Raw genomic sequence first — 18,236 nt, forward strand, 5'->3', positions numbered from 1 at the left:
ACTGACATGTTACATTATAAAGAGTCTATTTAGAACTTATAGGGAATATGTTGATACAGAACATGGCTATCTGCATCTGTAGATTCCAGTCAGTTTACAAATACCAACCTAATCCAGTGTTTCACTATCCAAAGATGTGTCATGTACATATGGACACAATATACAGGCTTGTTTTAGGAATGTATTTGGGAGGCTGTTTTAGAACAGGGGTAGATTAAAATGCACATATGATATGTGGAACTACAAGTACTACAGTACTCACCCAGGAGATGTGTACTCTGGACTGAAAGTATATATGCTGTAAGTGGACTGATAGTTTATATAACAGGTATGACCCAGCTGCATAGTCCCCAGCCAGTTGTTGCAATGTGCAAGTGCTGGGCAGACTTTGTGAGTTTCAGTTTTGTTTTACATTTGTCTTTATAATGATAGAGAAGGAAGCTAAGTAAATCCCAAACAAAGCCAGGATTGTATTATCTGGGCTGCATTGTTAATACCTTTTCTAATCCGGAGCTATAAATGTGCCCTGGAAGATGTGGGATGAGAGGCAGCCTGGAGGGTGGAGAGTCTGGCCACTCAATTAGGGAGGCTAGTCACTGACATGCAGCTGCTATTAGTTGCTGTGCCCTGGGAGGAGTGTGTGCTAGTTGGATGGATTATAACAGTTGGAGAAAGAGATGAGTGCCGCTTGTTTGATCAGTAATGTGAAGTTAGCAGCAGTAGTTACTATCAGCTTGAGCTCTTGAGCCTCTTCTCCTTTTGCATTGCTTTAGTAACTTTTTTTTTTTTTTTGACTGCTTGAAGTTCTTTCCAGGAATTTACATTGGTCCCCTCTCTCTCTCTTTTTTTTTTTTTTTGGCCAAGATCACCATGAGCTGCCCGAAGATGCTGAAGGGCAGGAGATAGCGTGTGTAACCCTTGTCTTCCTCCCTCTCTCTTCCCCAGGATCGCAAAGGGAGAGATGCAGAGGGCGAGGAAATGGCAGGCAGTACTGGCCATCTCCTTATTGCTGCTCATCTCGTCTGTGCAAGGCATGAGTGAAGCGCAATCCAGAGAGAGAAGAACTCTTCTAGATCTTCTAGTGCAGGTCATTGGGGACAGTAGCACTAGCAGAGAAAGAGTCATTACAAGGCGGTACAACGAGGGCACTGCTTACTCTGCAGAGCATGCTGGCAGCCACAGACTGTCCTCTAGGGAGAGAACTTCTGCAAGGAGCAGCAGCAAGAGACCCTCAGGTAAGTGCTCTCCTCCTCCTCCTCCTCCTAAGATTTCTCATCTCTCTGCCTCCTGCATATGTACAGTACACAGGGAAATCACCAACTTCATACAGTATAATCCAATCCATGAGATATCCAGGAGTTTGATCTGCCTCCAGAGTCCCTCTAATCGCTTTAGAGGAGATTTCATGCTGGTATCAGGCTTGGCTTTAGCCCTGGATATCTACTGTATTATCTCACTACTGAGTGTAATGAGAGTGATTTCCATGGAGTGTGAGGAGGAAGAGATGGCTACATAGACTATTGACAGCAATGATGTAACAAATTCTGTTTAGCAGACTATGCATTTGGTTTAAAGGGAAAGCTAACACAGGACAGCAGTTCTGGCTGCTGGAGGAGCTGTCCTGTTTCTGATGAAAAGGTGATTGTGTCTTGCAGTTATTGTGGTCACACTAAGTTTGGAAATGTTTTTGTAGTAGTAGTAGTCAGGGAGAAGACAATGAGGTTCTTGTAGTTCTAAGTAGATACTATAAAGCTAATTCTGAAATCTAGGCTGTTACATGCCAACAATTCTTCTGATGTTCTTCCAACAAAATGTTATCTACAAGTCTTATGATATTGACAGAACTATAAATGTATCACTGGTAGGGGTTGAATCGGTTACAAATGTTGCTCTCTTGACACCTAAATATAGACATAAATGTAAAAGGCCAAAATAAACATACATAGATGTAAAAAGCACATATATTAAGCAATCTGATCCATCATTGTGTTGCAACTTTTTAGATGTGCTCTTATATTAGTGTTAGATGTTTTCAACAGTACTATAACATATAGAAGGTCACTATATATGTTTTTATTTTTGTTCAGAACACTGCTAGCTGTGAGTGAATGGAAACATCAACGTTTATACACACAGTGGATTTTTATCTTTTTATGGAACATGATTTTTTTTTCTAGATCGGTCATGTCTGTGTATTTCATCCAGAGATTTCAGCTGTAAAAAGCCACTAAAATCATAACTGTGTTGCATTTGTTTCCCCTTTTATAGGCTGGATGAACATAGTGGTTAGGTCAGGTTTCATGGTGTAAATCTCTTTCATGGTGCGTTCACACCTACAGGATCTGCAGCTGATTTTCTGCAGCAGATTTCATTTAAATAACTGAACACAGCATCAAATCTGCTGCAGATCTGCTGCAGATCCTGTAGGTGTGAACGCACCCTCACAATATATTTTTTTTCAACTTTATTTTCAATTATTATAAAAGGTTCATTTGAACCAGAATGTAACATGATGTCTGTCCTGCAAATCTTGTTGTCATTGAATTCTGTTATAAAAAAAAAAAGGATTTCATCTAAATCTGTACACAGAGCAGTAAAGGGTCCTATTGAGTTCCGTCTTAAAGAAGCACTCGAAGCATTTTTCCCTACTTAGCAATGATATGCTTATATTAAACAGCCAGGATGATTCTTCTCTTGCTCTGTTTTCCAGCTACTGTAAACGAAGCTAAATGTGAAAATAAACCATCCAGTAACATTGTAATTGGCCACATACAGTGAATGTTTCTGAAATGCCGCTGCAGGTTTTTTTTAAAAATAAACAGGTTAAAGGGTACTCTGGCCCTTTAATTTTTAATGCATTGCTGCTCTTATAAAGAACATATTAAAAGAGCCAATTTTAACCTCTTTATGCTCCTACAGTGTCTTTGGTTCCCCCCATGAACATTTCCTCTGACACTTCCAAGACGGACTTGTCTCAGCAGTGACAGCCCGCATAGCCAATCACTGACTGAATCAGGACAATGCTGTGGCCAGTGATTGGCTGAGCAGGCTGTCACTGCTGTCTCAGAAGTGGCTGTGGGAGCGTTCAGCAGGGGACTCAAAGAAATCATAAGAAGATCCCGGTAGAGTGTGGTGAGGTAAGAGTAGGCTCTTTACTATGTTCTATATAAGGGCAGCAATATATGAAATATTTTGAAGGGCCAGGGTACCCCTTTAACAGCTGCATTTCAGAAGCACATACTGTATATGGCCAAAGGCCATCTGGAGCATCTGTTTTCGCCCTAATGCGGTTTTAGTCCTGCTGCTTGCCTGTATGACCCATTTTGTGACTGTCACTTTCCCTCTGCATCTCTGTGAGACTTGCATCATGCATCTCCTTACGATGTAAGAAAAAACATCATCCTGGCTAATTAAATTGTTCTTGTCACTTAAAAAAATTACATGTTGTGGAGACACATGAAAAAAATTTGATTTGTTAGGGCATGGGTATTTAAACCTTGACCAATTCTTAGAATAAGCAAGGAGAAGTTCAAAGCTTAGCACTTCTCTCTCCGTTTGTTATGTGCACAGAGCTGGGAAGAGAATACACTGAGCACACACTTCTCCCAGCTTATTCTAGCAACTGGTCGAGGTCTGAATGTCCAGACCCTTCTATTGACAAAGTATAAAAACAAAGCTGGCATGGCTATGTGGTCACATGTAAGGCAATGTATTTACATGAAAATACTGCCAATTTTTCTGTTGTGATGGTGTACTGTGACCGGTATGGCTCCCCTCTCATAACACATCACTGGCGAGTAGTTGTGCTGTATGTGGCATGCATTTTGTTCATGTTGGCTTGCACATTGCATAGAAAATACTAGTTCATACCATGGTAGGCAACCACTATGAGTAAGGGCCCTATTCCACTGGACGATTATCGTTTGCATATCATTAACGATTAACGATCGCAAACGACCACTATTGCGAAAGACCTGAAAACGTTCACTCATTTCCATTGAACGATAATCGTTACTTATGATCGTAATTGCGATCGTTTTTTCTTCGCTATTTATTCGCTATTGCATTCGTATCTATTGCGAACGACCGAACGATGTCTTATTCAACGCGAACGATTTGCGAACGAGCAACGATAAAAATAGGTCCAGGTCTTATAAAGCGATCAACGATTTCTCGTTCGGTCGTTAATCGTTAACTGCATTTCAACCGAACGATTATCGTTTAGATTCGAACGATTTAACGATAATCTGAACGATAATCGTCCAGTGGAATAGGGCCCTAAGTTTGACCCAGTATAGGAATTTATGAATAGCCTGGTTTGGTAAAAAAAAAAAAAAAAAAAAAAAAAAGGAAAACGTGAAGGAGACCTAAAAGCATGATACAAAGCTACATATGAATAAGCTCTTAAGTTGTGCAAGCCACTATGCACATGTATTCTGTACCCAAATATAAGTATAGACATTACAGCAATGCAAAAATATTAAATCAATCAATCAGTAGGACAGCATTATAAGCTGGCATCGTGTGATGTCTTATCTGGATATAGTAAAGTTCCACGATGTACCTATTGTACGTCTAACATTCTTCCGAGCTTTCACATCAGTTTAAAGCGTAACATACTGTAAAGTCACATTGGCTGCAGCTGCATTCTTCATAAGTAAAATATGATGCTTCACAGATGACTTTTATATTTATGGATCAGGCTAACATTTTGTTCCTGGACCATGCTGGGAGAATGTATAATGGGATGTAAAACAGTGGAAAAGTCTTTGTACTGAATTGATGTCTCCCCTTCAGTGAGTTAATTTGAAACAAAAGCCAATAACATTGGTCTAGTTTCTGCCTCACTTGATGACAGCCCAATATAGTGCTAGAGGAGGACAAATCAATTCTCAAAGCCCTTCCCCCAGCCCTACATTGTTTAGATACCTCACCTAGTAAATGACACCACCATTATCTCATTTGTAATAAACAAATAAATTTTAATGACAGTGTATAATCACACCAGTGTGTATGGAATAACGGCCGCCGTGTATACACGCTGTATACAGTACGGCCAGTGATCCATGCAGCCGCACAAAATAACTGACAGGTCCATTTTGTGCGGCCACTATTCTTTACTTTACATTGTGCTCTACAGCTAATTGGAGTGTGGGCACGCCTGAATGTGCCTGCATTTCAATGAGAATAAAGTAATGTTCACCCAGCTGATACTGCAGTATTGGCCAGGTGAACATCTGAGACATTGGATGTTGTTTGACACGTCAAACACCGGCCTTGTCAAACAACAGCCGATGTTCATACAGTGCTGAACATGGCCTAGATGTGTATAGTTTGCTATTATTTAGAGTTAGCTTGTACAGATATGCTTGTAGAAGTAATTAAATGCAGAACATGTTTGGGACAGTCCTGGTAAAGACAGACATATACAACCATATGGCAATACATAAACTGAATAAACAATGGGTGTTTTTATGATGGGAGGTTTTCCTGCTATTTAGACCGACAAACTACAAATACTGTAAACTTTGAATAACCCATCTATGCAGGTGCGGATCATAATGTGAGCACTTCAGGCTGAGGCTCCTGGGGGCCCATGGCCGTCCAAACTGTCCACATCTGATCTTGTCACTGATCCTCTGGTGGGCCCTCCAGTCATGTGGGCCATTCTGGGAATCTGGGGCATCTTTGCTGCTCCCCTAAATTGGATGGCCCCTATGATGACAATAATAATAAAAAAAATAATAATAATAAACCCACCTTCCACATATTGCTGCAGCTCTCCTGGAGTGCTCTCCTATTCTGTCTTCCGGCACAGACAGCATGTGTTATAGATGCTGCCTGCACCAAAATTTGGAGCGTGGGGACTACACAGAGGGTCATCTGCTAAAGGGGATTTACACAAGTGACCACATACTATAGGGGACTACACAGGGGGCCATCTACTAAAGAGGGACCAGCACGGGGGGCCATCTACTATAGGAGGACTACATAGGGGACCATCTAATTTTGGGGGACTACACAGGGGGGCATCTACTATAGGGGGATTACATAGGGGCATCTTCTTTAGGTGGACTACACTAAGGGGGCCATCTACTATAGGGGGACTACACAGAGGACTATCTTTTTTAGGTGAACTACACAGGGCCTACACAGGGGGACATTAGTTGAGGAAAGATAGGCTTTAATTATGGTAGCAAGGGGGGTCAAAGAGGGCCTCACTGTGCCTCCTCCCCATTTTAGTAATACCCTTTGGCTGGATTATGTCCCCTTCCACTGTACAAATCTTGTGCATGCACCATTGCTAGTTAGGTAGCGCAGGTATGTGCCTGCATACTGGGATGGGGCCCAAGGTGGGTGGACAGCCCGGGGCCCAGGGTACATTTAATCTGCCACTGCAACTATGCTTTGTATAACTTGCAGACAGAAATCTTACAGGAACAATTTTATACAAACAGGCAGAATACATCATGAGACTAGTTTCAAGCAAACGCAAAACAGATGCATCACAAGTCTAATGGCTAAAGCATCATATATCCCTGTGATGCTGTCAGTTCAAATCATTAGACCTATGGTCAGACGAGGACTTGTGAACATGTGATACTGGTCTTTAGAAGACAGAACCAATGCATGAGGTTGACATCAATTAAGCATGCGATTCATTTCTTTATGTTGTGAACCATGGAAAGCACATCATGTATCATCCTAAACAAGCATAGCAAATGGCGAAGCACGCTATATAAAACTTAAGTTCCCTAATCTGAGAATCTGAGACTTATCTAATTCTTGTCAATATTTGGGTATGTTGCTTTCCAACATAAAGGATTTATTCTATTAGCTAGGTTCAATTTAGTTTAACTTTATGCCTAATAAACTGGGAGCTAGTTATAATGTTGAATGTGTATAAATGCTGTACATTAAATTATTTAATAAAAATAATAGTAAATTGGCCTCCATGAACGGATGTAGCCATGGTTAACATGACTTGATCACAATGACGCATTTAACTCAATGTTCTAATTGACGTAAAACAAACCTCCCTGGCACAACTGTTACATCATGTCACGTCAATTAGAACATCGAGTTAAACACGTCATTGTGATCAAGTTAACACGGGCAACGTCTGTACTAACGTAAAAAGAATATTTTAGTTGATAGTGATCACTTCCCAGCACTTGGCTCCCCACCGATCTGTAGAAAGGAGGATCTGGCTGGTGGTCAGTCATGCACGCTGCCCCTGCAACAAATCACTAGGCTGTTTCTGGGACTCATATAGATTAGTACGAAGTGACAGCACCCAGTAGATAATAGGCAACAGTGGACACACTTTTAACAATACATTGCAGCCTTTAAAGGGAAACTGACAGCTTTGATGACTGATGTGGATATACTGTGTAAGTGCTGACAGTAACCAGTTACTTATTAACCAAGCAGTCTGTCAGTACCTTCATATTAATTCTGCATTTAGTCCTCTTTGTAATGAATGCTGAATAAATATAAAAGTACTGACAGACTGCTTGTTTAAGAAGTAACTTGTAATGTACGCACATTGGAGCTGTCAGTTTCCCTTTAAGGGGTGTCTGACTTTTATTTATTAACTTTTGGTAATTGTTCTCCCATTGCAATTCACAGCAAATTATTGCTTTACATAATGACCCAAAATTGCAGTAATCTTTCACTTTAACGGAGTATCGTGTGACCTATGCCATCACCGACTCTTCCTGGACTAGTAATGACATCCAGTATTTCAGGCTACAAATCTCACCCATGTATCAGGTATATGGGATCTCACTGGAGTAAATGAGATTTATCAACCAATCAGATTCCACTTTTCATTCCTCACAGACTCTTTGGAAAATGAAAGGTAGAATCTGATTGGTTGCTAGGGGCAACTGAGCCAGTTTCACTTTCCACCATGTTTGATAAATCTCCCCAAAGTTTGAGAAATCTTCCTCTTAATGGCTTTAGAGGTCACGTGACGTTCTGCTGAAGCATAGAATAGACACATTTTGGGGGCAGTGAGAAGAAAGTTGATTGGACAACGCTTTTAGAAAAGCTCCTTCCATGGAAAATTCACTTCTGTGAGTCTATCAGTTTATATGCTATCATTTCTGCCACGGTCAGGCACTTTATGGAAAGTATTTAAAGTGCTTTGAGTCTTTCTTACCTCAAGGTGGTTGTAATAGATTTTTCTACCTCCTAAGAGTCAGTTCACACGTACAGACTCGCAGCGTAAATCTCGCTGCGAGTCTGTCAGGTCCTGGCAGTTCACTGTCACTAACTGTCTTAACGACCGCTGCGTGTATGTAATTCTGCTGGCCCCTTAGCCCCTTTTGCTGTCGCCCGGCTCCCGCTCTGTATACATTACCTCTCCTCGCTGCACGGGGTCCCGCCGTACTGCTCTCCCGCCCGGCCAATCATTGGCTGCGGCTGGGCAACACACTGATTGGCCGGGCTGGAGAGCAGGACGCCGGGACCCGGTGCGGCAAAGAGAGGTAATGTATACAGAGCGGGAGTCGGGCATCAGCAGAAGGAGTTAAAGGGTTGGCAGAATTACATACAGTACACGCAGCTGTCGTTCAGACAGCTGCGAGTATGTAGTGACAGTGAACTGCCAGGACCTGACAGACTCGCAGCGAGATTTACGCTACGAGTCTGTTCGTGTGAACTGACCCTTAAAGAATAAAAAATATAATTCCCTATAGGCCGGGTTCACACAATGTATAACAGCGGCCGTTCTGTGACATGGTCGTATCACAGAATGGCCGCTGTGTGTGAAGTTCATCCCGGCTGGTACTGCATTAGCGGCCAGATGAACATCACTTAATGTTAATTTGGAACGTGGGGACGTAAGCATAGAACACAATGGGAAGTATGGCCAAGAGCTGCACTTCCCATTGTGTGCACAGTCTAACACAGTTTTGAGCGATAATCGGCTCGTGTAAACACAGCGATCGATCAAGCGGCGAGCGAGAAATTATTTATTGTGATCTTTCAACGTGTTCTCAAATCATCGTTGCTCGCTCACTGACAATTCGCCGATCACTTCGTCTAAACAGTCTTTTACAGATTTAACCTATGTGTGAGAGAGATGGGCTTAAGCAATCTTAAAACGATCGCAATAACGATTTTTTTTAAAAATGATTTATCTCTCGTCTAAATGCTGATCGTTATAAAAACCAAATGGTTACCTAAAAATCGTTAAACGATTGGGCGAATTATCGCTCTGTGTAAAAGGACCAAGCTCCGTGTAAAAGGAATCTTAAGTGAACTAAAACTCTCAAAGTCTGAAACAAATCCAGAAAACATAAAACAGAAATATAGGGTGCAGAAATTGAGGAATATCTCAATGCACTGAAAAGATTTAGAGGCTGATAAAATGTAAAGCTTGATTTCCTTTAAAAGTGAATAGAACATGGAGAGTGGAGGAAACTTATTCCATATGTATTCGGTGTGAATTGGTGTATGTGCTTATTGATCCCAGCTAAAAAAATGAGACTGCACAAAGCTTTCTACATTCTAGTGCTGTAACATGTGTAGTAAGAGACTCTTAATCTCAGCTCCTATTGTTGACTTCTGGGCTATTCTCATGGTCCATTATATACAATTGTGAGCAAATCTAATATTAGAAACCAATCTCCTTGAGTTTCTAAAAATAGGTCACTTAAGTAAAAACACCAGACCGTCCAGGACATAGCTAGGACTGGGAGACAGAAGGGTACAATGTAGACATTGTCTGGTCTTCAGGTTCAAAGTATAGTACAAGTAACAAAATGTGTGACTAATCTATGCTATGTACAGTATGCAACCAACCATAAACATGCAAATCATTTAATAATACCTAAATATGAAGCACCCTTCCTACTTGGTCTATTTTGTTATTATTTGATTATTAACCATTTATGCAGTGTTAGTCCGCATTTACTGTACGCATTGGGACATGTCTCATCAAATACAATACACATATCCACGGGCCAGATAAGTGCCATTCACTGCTCCTGTATATATAAAGGTTTGCTTCTATTAAGAAATCTCAAGTCTTCCACTACTTATCAGCTGTTGTATGACCTGCAGGAAATAGTATTCTTTCCAGTCTGGAGAGCAGGAGATGTTTACTATGGGAATTTTCTACAGCTCTGGACAGTTCCTGTCATGGGCAGAGATGGCAGCAGAGAGCACTGTGTCAGACTAGAACGAATACACCACTTCCTGCAGGACATACAGCAGCTGATAAGTACTGAAAGGCTTGACTTATTGTTTCTTTTTTTTTGTTTTTTTAAATAGAATTTAACTTTCTGAAAGAAAACATTTTTTTTTTGTGAAAAAAAGACGAACAAATATACGTAGATCAATATGCTTTGGACAGTTTAGCAGAGACAATACACTATACATAGTACAATTCCACATGCTCAGGTATAGAGACAGTATACTTCTTTGGAGATCATGTAACCAACGTATTTCTACGTGTTTATTAGCTCTTATATTGTAGAGCACTATGGCATACATTTGAACATATGACTAAAAATATACTTCTGTCTTAGAACATATACAGACAGAAGAGATTCACATGGACTCAACTATGTAGTCTTTTGTTGACGTCCATTTTAAAAAATGGACACATTAATATATGTTTTTATGTCATTTTGTGTTGTCCTGAAAACTATATCCAGATGAACACATGCCAAGCATATGCCAAAGCACACAGAATCCAAGAAGCTATCACGGAGAGTATCTTTACAATACAACATCCCATATTTTTTCCTATACTAGAGAAGTATAAAACCAACCTTAAAAACTTATTGCTTTTTCCTAGATTGAAGAGTTGATACAATATGTACATGTCGATACAATATGTATATGTTGATACAATATGTACATTCATCTGTACATACAATATTGAATGGAAAGTATTAAAAGAACAGTTTGACATGACGATAAGACAAATGCATGCCACTGACATCAATAAAAAAATTTGGAAGCTATGATCCTGAAGAAGCAAAGCAAATAACCCTAAGGGTGCCTTCACACACACCGGATCCACAGCGGATCAGCAGCAGATCTGCAGCAGATTTGATGGTGCAGATTTGATGCTATGTTCAGTTAATAAGATCAAATCTGCTGCCGATCCGCAGCAGAAAATCCGCAGTAATACGGTGTGTGTAAAGCTACCCTTAAGAAGAAAATCACAGTCCATAAAAACTTTACTTCTCAAATTAAGGAAACGTATGCTGCGTTTGCACAGAACGATTATTGTGCGAATTTGCACGATAACGATCGGATTCAAACGATAATCGTACGTGTAAATGCAGCAAACGATCAAACGACGAGCGAGAAATCGTTCATTTTGATCTTACAATATGTTCTTAAATTGTCTTTCGTCGTTCGCAAAAAATTCGCAGATCGTTCCGTGTAAACAGTTGTTCACCGATTTAACCTATGTGCAAGATAGGCTTAAGCGATTGCAAAACAATCGCAGAACGATTTTTCCGTTTGATATATTGTTCCGTCTAAACGCTGATCGTTATAAAAAAAAATCGTTACTTCGAAATCGGTAATCGTATTATCGCTCTGTATAAACGCAGCATAACACATAGACAGGAATGAACTGAGAAATAACCACTCGCTAATACTGCAACACTATAAGGCCACGTTCAGATGCTGTAAAAAGAGTGGCCATTCTGTGACACAGCCATGTCACATAACGGCCGCTGTCTGTGATGTTCATTCGGCCGGTACTGCACTTTTGGGTGTGCTGGCGCTCCAATTAACCATAGAACACAATGTAAACTACGTCCGGGAGCCGTACTTTACATTGTGTGCGCAAGCTATTTTGTGCGCCCGCTGTTCACTGAATAGACGTGTGAGTTTTCTGAGCAGCCAAACAGAACAGTGGCCACAGTGTATACAGAGTGTATACACTGCGGCTGTTGTTCTATAGAAGATAATATTATTTCCCACTTTCAATAAATAGCAGCCGGTGTTTTGTAACAATTGCTGTTATTTATTGAAAAAATACAGTTTGTGAACAGGGCCTGAAAGTTAATTAAAGTATTGTATTGCCCCCCCAAAAGTTATACAAATCACCAATATACACTTATTATGGGAAATGCTTATAAAGTGTTTCCCCCCCCCTGCACTTACTACTGCATCAAGGCTTCACTTCCTGGATAAAATGCCCCCCTGCCATCATCCTCTCCAGCAGCCACAGCCCGCACAGCTCTGGGTGTCGGGTCGTGACATCACCATTTTATCCAGGAAGTGAAGTGATACAGTAGTAAGTGCAGGGAAAAAAAGCACTTTATGTGCATTTATTGGTGATTTGTATAACTTTTGTGGGGCAATATAATACTTTAATAAAAACGACTTCTGTTTTAATTTGATAACCATTGTGATTCCTACCCTATTTGTAATCACTTCATTAACCAAAAATGACTCCATACACCAGCATAATAGCTCAAAAGTCTTGGCTTTTTTCTGGCATTTTTTTGAAGACCAGAATATTGTGTGTTAGGGCACCCTTTGGGAAAAAGTACTCTATACAGATGTCTTTATATTTCTGTAGATTTCATTTGTATATGATGGATTGCCCTGCCGCCAGCACTGTACACATACTTAAATTACAGTAGTTTACTCAGTACTGTGTGTACTTCTATATAGGTATTGTTCTATTTAGCATGAGTTCTTTGCTTCTTTATGCTCTCCTCCATCCTCTATCTCCAGGCCGAAATTCCTAAATGCTATTGCAGGGGGCATATACTGTACCTATCTTTGTCAGTGGTTGTGACATTTTTAACCTGATCACAACCCATAAAGGGGGCATGACATTATACATTGTGGGTTTGTATTGTCAACCACATCTGTGCAATTGAGAATTTTTGGGGGTATTCCCTTTATTTCTGAGGGACTGCACCATTTCCGCAGCCCCCATTGATATCAATCATGTAAATTATATAACTCACTTTCTGCTGTTTTCAGCTTCTGTAGCTGATGGAAATACACTTCCACCCCTGCCTGTCTCAGGACTAGTACTGTACTACACCACCTCTCGCTGCTTGGAGGGGGAACTGTGAGAGTAGATAGAGTATAAGGAGAGTGGATACAATGCTATGTTTTTGTGGTCATAAGCAGTGTGAGGTTTAGCCGCTTTGGGTGTATAAGCCAAGTACAAGTATACATTTAGGAGACAAATAAGACTAGAATGGCTGACCCCTTTTAGATACCAGTTTGCTGCCGAGAGTAACATTAAACTGTCCTAAGTATTATCAGTCGAAGTCTGAGTGCTCAGGACACTGGAGGAGATTTAACAAGCAGCTTACAGAAGGGATGTTTTTTTTTTTGTTGTCCATAACAACCAATCACAGCTTAGCTTAGAAAATATTAATATTTTTGGTAAAATGATAGCTGTGCTGTGATTGGCTGCTGTGGACAAAAAAAAAACAAAACAAAAAAACACCTTTATTATTGAAGAATATTATTGTATGCTGTAGAGACAGTTTTGAGGTTTAATTGTCTATCTTTTTTCCTTTAGAATTAGATGCGATATGTACGGAACCATTAGACATGCAGTCTAGTCACAGCTCAGCTCTCACTTGACAAGGCAATGTGCTCCAGCCTGGAGTGTCAAATGTGCTATTCACATGACTTGTCTTCTGGGTCTGCTCATCCAGACATGTGAATGTCACGTGCCTAACCCTCTAAAATTGGAAGTCATTCCTCAATCGTTTGTAAAGTAATAAACATGTTGTAAGGATTATACTTTATTAGGTCAAATAAAAGAAGTATATTTATCAAAGTTTTATACAGTATATTGTTTCTGTAAAATGCTTAAGACTAATAGGATAATTTCAGGTTATAAAATAAAGACAAATTTAGCCAGATTGTGGTAAAACAGTGTGGGAATTTGGTATTATTGGATATTATTAACTAGGCAGAAAAGAGCTGAAAACCTCCTACAGAGAAGAATACCAGGCTACATTGTCTCCCAACAGAATAGTTCTGTATAGCATCCAAAAACTACTATATGCCTGTTCGTGGCAGCCTGCCATTAACCCCTTAAACACAGCAATTGCGGTTCTCAAGTGTAAGTGACAGGAGCAGCCCCTGCTGCATACCGATCGGGACCCCCACAGCATGTCTGCGGGGGGCCCGATCGCATTGCCTGACCGCCGGAGGTATACAGCTTACCCAGGGCCATTTCTAACACTGTGTGGGAGGGGCAACTGCCAGGGCGCTGACAGCTAGGGGATGCCCTCCCACACCTCACTCAGCAGCAGTGGCAGACATATTGGGGGAGATTTATCAAATATGGTGTAAAGTGAAACTGGCTCAGTTGCCCCTAGCAACCAATCAGATTCCACATTTCATTTTCCTAAGAGTCTGTGAGGAATAAAAGGTGGAATCTGATTGGTTGCTAGGGGCAACTGAGCCAGTTTCACTTTACACCATGTTTGATAAATCTCCCCCATTGTCGCTGGGAAGACAGTAGTGTCTGGGTCCATGTGAGTTGGAGGGGTATCCCTCAGATTAGCCCTTCCAGGATTACAAACAAGCTACAAAGTTGCAGATAAAGCAGGGACTTGTTTACATCAGACATCTTGAAAGGGAAGGGGAGGATTGGAAGTACCACCACTAGCTATGATGTAAGCCGCACCAGGGAGTGGAGTCTAAGGGTCTGCTGGTCTTTGCCAGTACCCACCACAAGGCAGCAGGCACTTGCTGCGGCAGGCGACCCCCAGGTCTCTACCCCTGGCTTTGCCTGCTAGTGGCGGCGAACGAGGTGCAGCTGGAGACAGGTAGGCAGGCAGGCTGGAACACAGCAGGACTGGCGGCTGGAACCGGGATAGCAGTCCCAGGCAGGAACCACTGATAACTGGAACCAGGAACTACAGGAAGGGATTCCAGGCAGGAATCACAGCCAAGCTGGGACCACATACTAGAAAGCATGCAGAGACTCAAACACTAGGATCAGGGCAGGCTGGGATTTATAGGGAGGCGTTAGGAGCACATGACCAGTTAGGGACATACTTTCCCTTTAAACATGTGACAGCCAGTGTGCATGCACCCTAGTAGATGGGGATGTGTACGCCGTCTGGGACTACAGATAGCAGGACTGTGGAGCTGTGAGGTGGTGTGATTTGTAATTTCTATTTCAAAATCTCAACCCTTTAAGTACTTATCAGCTGCTGTAAGTCCTGCAGAAAGTGGTATTTTCTTTCCAGTCTGACACAATGCTGTCTACTGCCACCTGTGTCCATGGAAGGAACTGTCCAAAGCAGAAAAGTATTTCTATGATTTGCTACTGCTCTGGATTTGCTATTGCTATGACCAAGATTGCTACTGTTTGCTACTAACTCAAAATCTCTTGGTATCAAAGTGCTTGTCTTAGGATGACAACCTCCATCCATATGCACTATTAGGGTCTATGAATATCTTAAAGGACTGCTCCCAATATAGGACACCACTTTTTCTACCAGGGGGGAGAGCAACTCTATAGAGAGCCAGTGCACCGGAGCAGTGAGTGCCGACCTGTCAGCTTGCTTCTCCCATGTTCCCTGGTTAATGCGCTCTGTGTTACATGCACAGCAAACAGTGGGGAGCAGTGCAAGGGTCTGTCTGAATGATCCTTAGATTATATAGGTGGCCCATTGAAGTCAGCGGCTGTCTGCTGCTGCCACTCCTATTACACAGATCAACGCGCTGCAGACCATCACTTTCAACATTGTGATCTTTCAACCTTTCAACCACAATCAGCTGACATTGTGCATGTCGGCTGATCGTTGCCTTTCAACATGTGCTATACTGAACTATTATCAGCCTGAACGATCGTTAATCAGCCAAATAAAGCTGATAATTGTAGAGTGTAATAGGGCCTTAAAGTTGTAATATTGTAACTCTATGCGCAGTTCTCTGTCCTAGGTGACACTGTCCACCCATGAAATGAAATGAGAGTAAGGAGGGGGGTGACAATATCACTTTAAGACCAGCTCCTGCTATGGTTGACCTGGCATCTATTTGTCATAACACTGAACACCATGGCCAATGATGTATACAAGCCTCATTTCCCATATTAACATAAAAATTATTATACAATCCAAAAGATATAGACAGATTTAAAGATTTTGAAAAGGATTCTTGTCATAAATCTTTATTGCCATACTGACCACATGCTATTGTATTGTGTGACTAACACAGCACTTCCATCCCAGAAGGCTAAGTAAAACCATTCGAAAAACATTCATGGCTGTGTTGTGGGCAAAGTAAAAAAAAAAAAAAAGAAGAAGAAATAAAGAGAAAATAAAAGAAATGCCTCTGAGACGCTAGTAATTACCTCATGTGGTAAGTCAATAGAAATTAATTCAGAACATCACATCCGTAACTTTTAGGCACTGAAAAATATTTGACTATTGTGCATTAGTATGTGTCTAAAAAAGACCTCACTTTATTGTGGAAACATCTTATGCTGCGTTTACACGGAAAGATTATAGTGCAAATTCGCACAATAACTATAGAATTCGAATGATAATCGTACGTGTAAACGCTCAAATGATGATCAAATGACGAGCGAGAAATTGTTCATTTTGATCTTTCAACAACTTCTCAAATCATCGTTGATCGTTCGCAAAAAATTTGCAGATCGTTCCGTGTGAACAGTCGTTTGCCGATTTAACCAATGTGTGAGATAGGCTTAAGCGATCGCAAAACGATCGCAAAACGAATTTTCGGTACGATATATAGTACCGTCTAAACGCTGATCGTTATGAAAAAAAAACGTTACTCCGACATCATTAAGCGTACGATCGAGCGAATTATCGTTCCGTGTAAACGTAGCATAATTCACAGTAATAGAAAGAAAGCTGTTAAGTTAGCCAGTGGTGGATGGCTGGATGCATCTCATGAATACGTTGGACGGGTGCCCTACAGTATCAACATCACGCTGCTTTCTCCAAAACTACTGCATTTTGTCTATTATTGAGAGACCCGTGAAATCAATGTATATGTTGTTGTATTATACTGCTCTCCCCAAGGACTGCATGAAGGGGCTGACAGGTTGTGATGGATTCTAAATTTGTTCCTGGTGTGTACGGCTGGCTCTGACCTGTTCCGTCTGACAATCTTTGTATAGCATAAGCCCTTTGCCCAGGGTTATGTATATAGGGACAGAGGGGGGTCGGGATTCAACCTAGGTCTGCATTGTCCCTCTACCCACTATACTTTAATTTTCCTTCCATGACCTTTAGATCAATACCCCCATGTGTCTATTTATAATGCAATGCAAAGTCAACCAGCATGGATGCCCTCTATCCAAGCCCCCCTCCCCCCCCTGTAGCATCTGCATGGTTCATCAGTATGGTACATATGCCTTTGCTATGTTCACGCATCATTTGTTCTTTTTTTTTGGGGGGGGGATATTATTTCAGCTGTTTTAGGGGTACTCCCACCTCAACTAACATAGTTATACTTGTTGGGCTAATAAAATAATTTAGCAAATATATTAATTTAGCAAACTTGCCTTCTTCTCCTGATATTCCTGCTCTTTCACTCCCATTGTTGACAGCTTGTTGTCTAAGTTATCAACCACTTCTCTGCATTAAATGTAGTTTAGTCTTAGTAAATTGTTCGTGATGCCAAGAAAAATATTCCCTTGCGGTGTACTGTAATATACTGAGGGTGTGTTGCTGGGTGGTGTAGTACAACCTTAGGGCTCACCTTCTGTAACCTTCCTGTCATGTGGGGTCCAAGGGTCCTTCTCGTCTCAGTATATACACAGGGGAATATCTTTAATAAAAGTCTCTACACAGTAGCAGTGCAGGTATATGGAAACTTTACAGAAACTTTACTGTTTCTTAAGATCACTGCTTTTAGAGCAGAGTGGTGGTCCTTAATCTAGATTCACACAGTTTTTTGCTGCCTGTTAAAGGGGTTATCCAGCGCTACAAAAACATGGCTACTTTTCCCCCTCTCTTGTCTCCAGTTCAGGTGTGGTTTGCAATTAAGCTCCATTTACTTCAATGGAACTGAGTGCCAAACCCCACCAAATCTGGAGACAAGAAAGGGGAAAAGTGGCCATGTTTTTGTAGCGCTGGATAACCCCTTTAAACATATACAGCTCATTTGGGTACAAAATGATGACCGTACCAAAAAAACAACGACAAAAAAACAGCCATCAAACAGCCAAAAAAAATGCTGTGTGGTCATAGAATTAAAATTAACATTTAAAAATGGATCCGATAAACAGA

The 18,236-nt window shown here is 41.1% G+C and overlaps 1 protein-coding gene across 1 annotated transcript in view; it reads left to right on the forward strand.

Moving 5' to 3' along the window:
* Positions 1–934: 934 nt before the first annotated feature.
* The window catches only part of ALKAL1 (ALK and LTK ligand 1), an 81,192-nt gene continuing 63,890 nt past the window's right edge, over positions 935–18,236 (forward strand). Inside the window, exon 1 of the mRNA XM_069960045.1 lies at positions 935–1,235. Coding sequence (XP_069816146.1) covers positions 962–1,235 — 274 coding nt within the window. The 5' untranslated portion in view covers positions 935–961. The remainder of the gene's footprint in view (positions 1,236–18,236) is intronic.

Source organism: Dendropsophus ebraccatus, chromosome 2 (genome assembly GCF_027789765.1).
Source record: "Dendropsophus ebraccatus isolate aDenEbr1 chromosome 2, aDenEbr1.pat, whole genome shotgun sequence".
Lineage (NCBI taxonomy): Eukaryota > Metazoa > Chordata > Amphibia > Anura > Hylidae > Dendropsophus > Dendropsophus ebraccatus.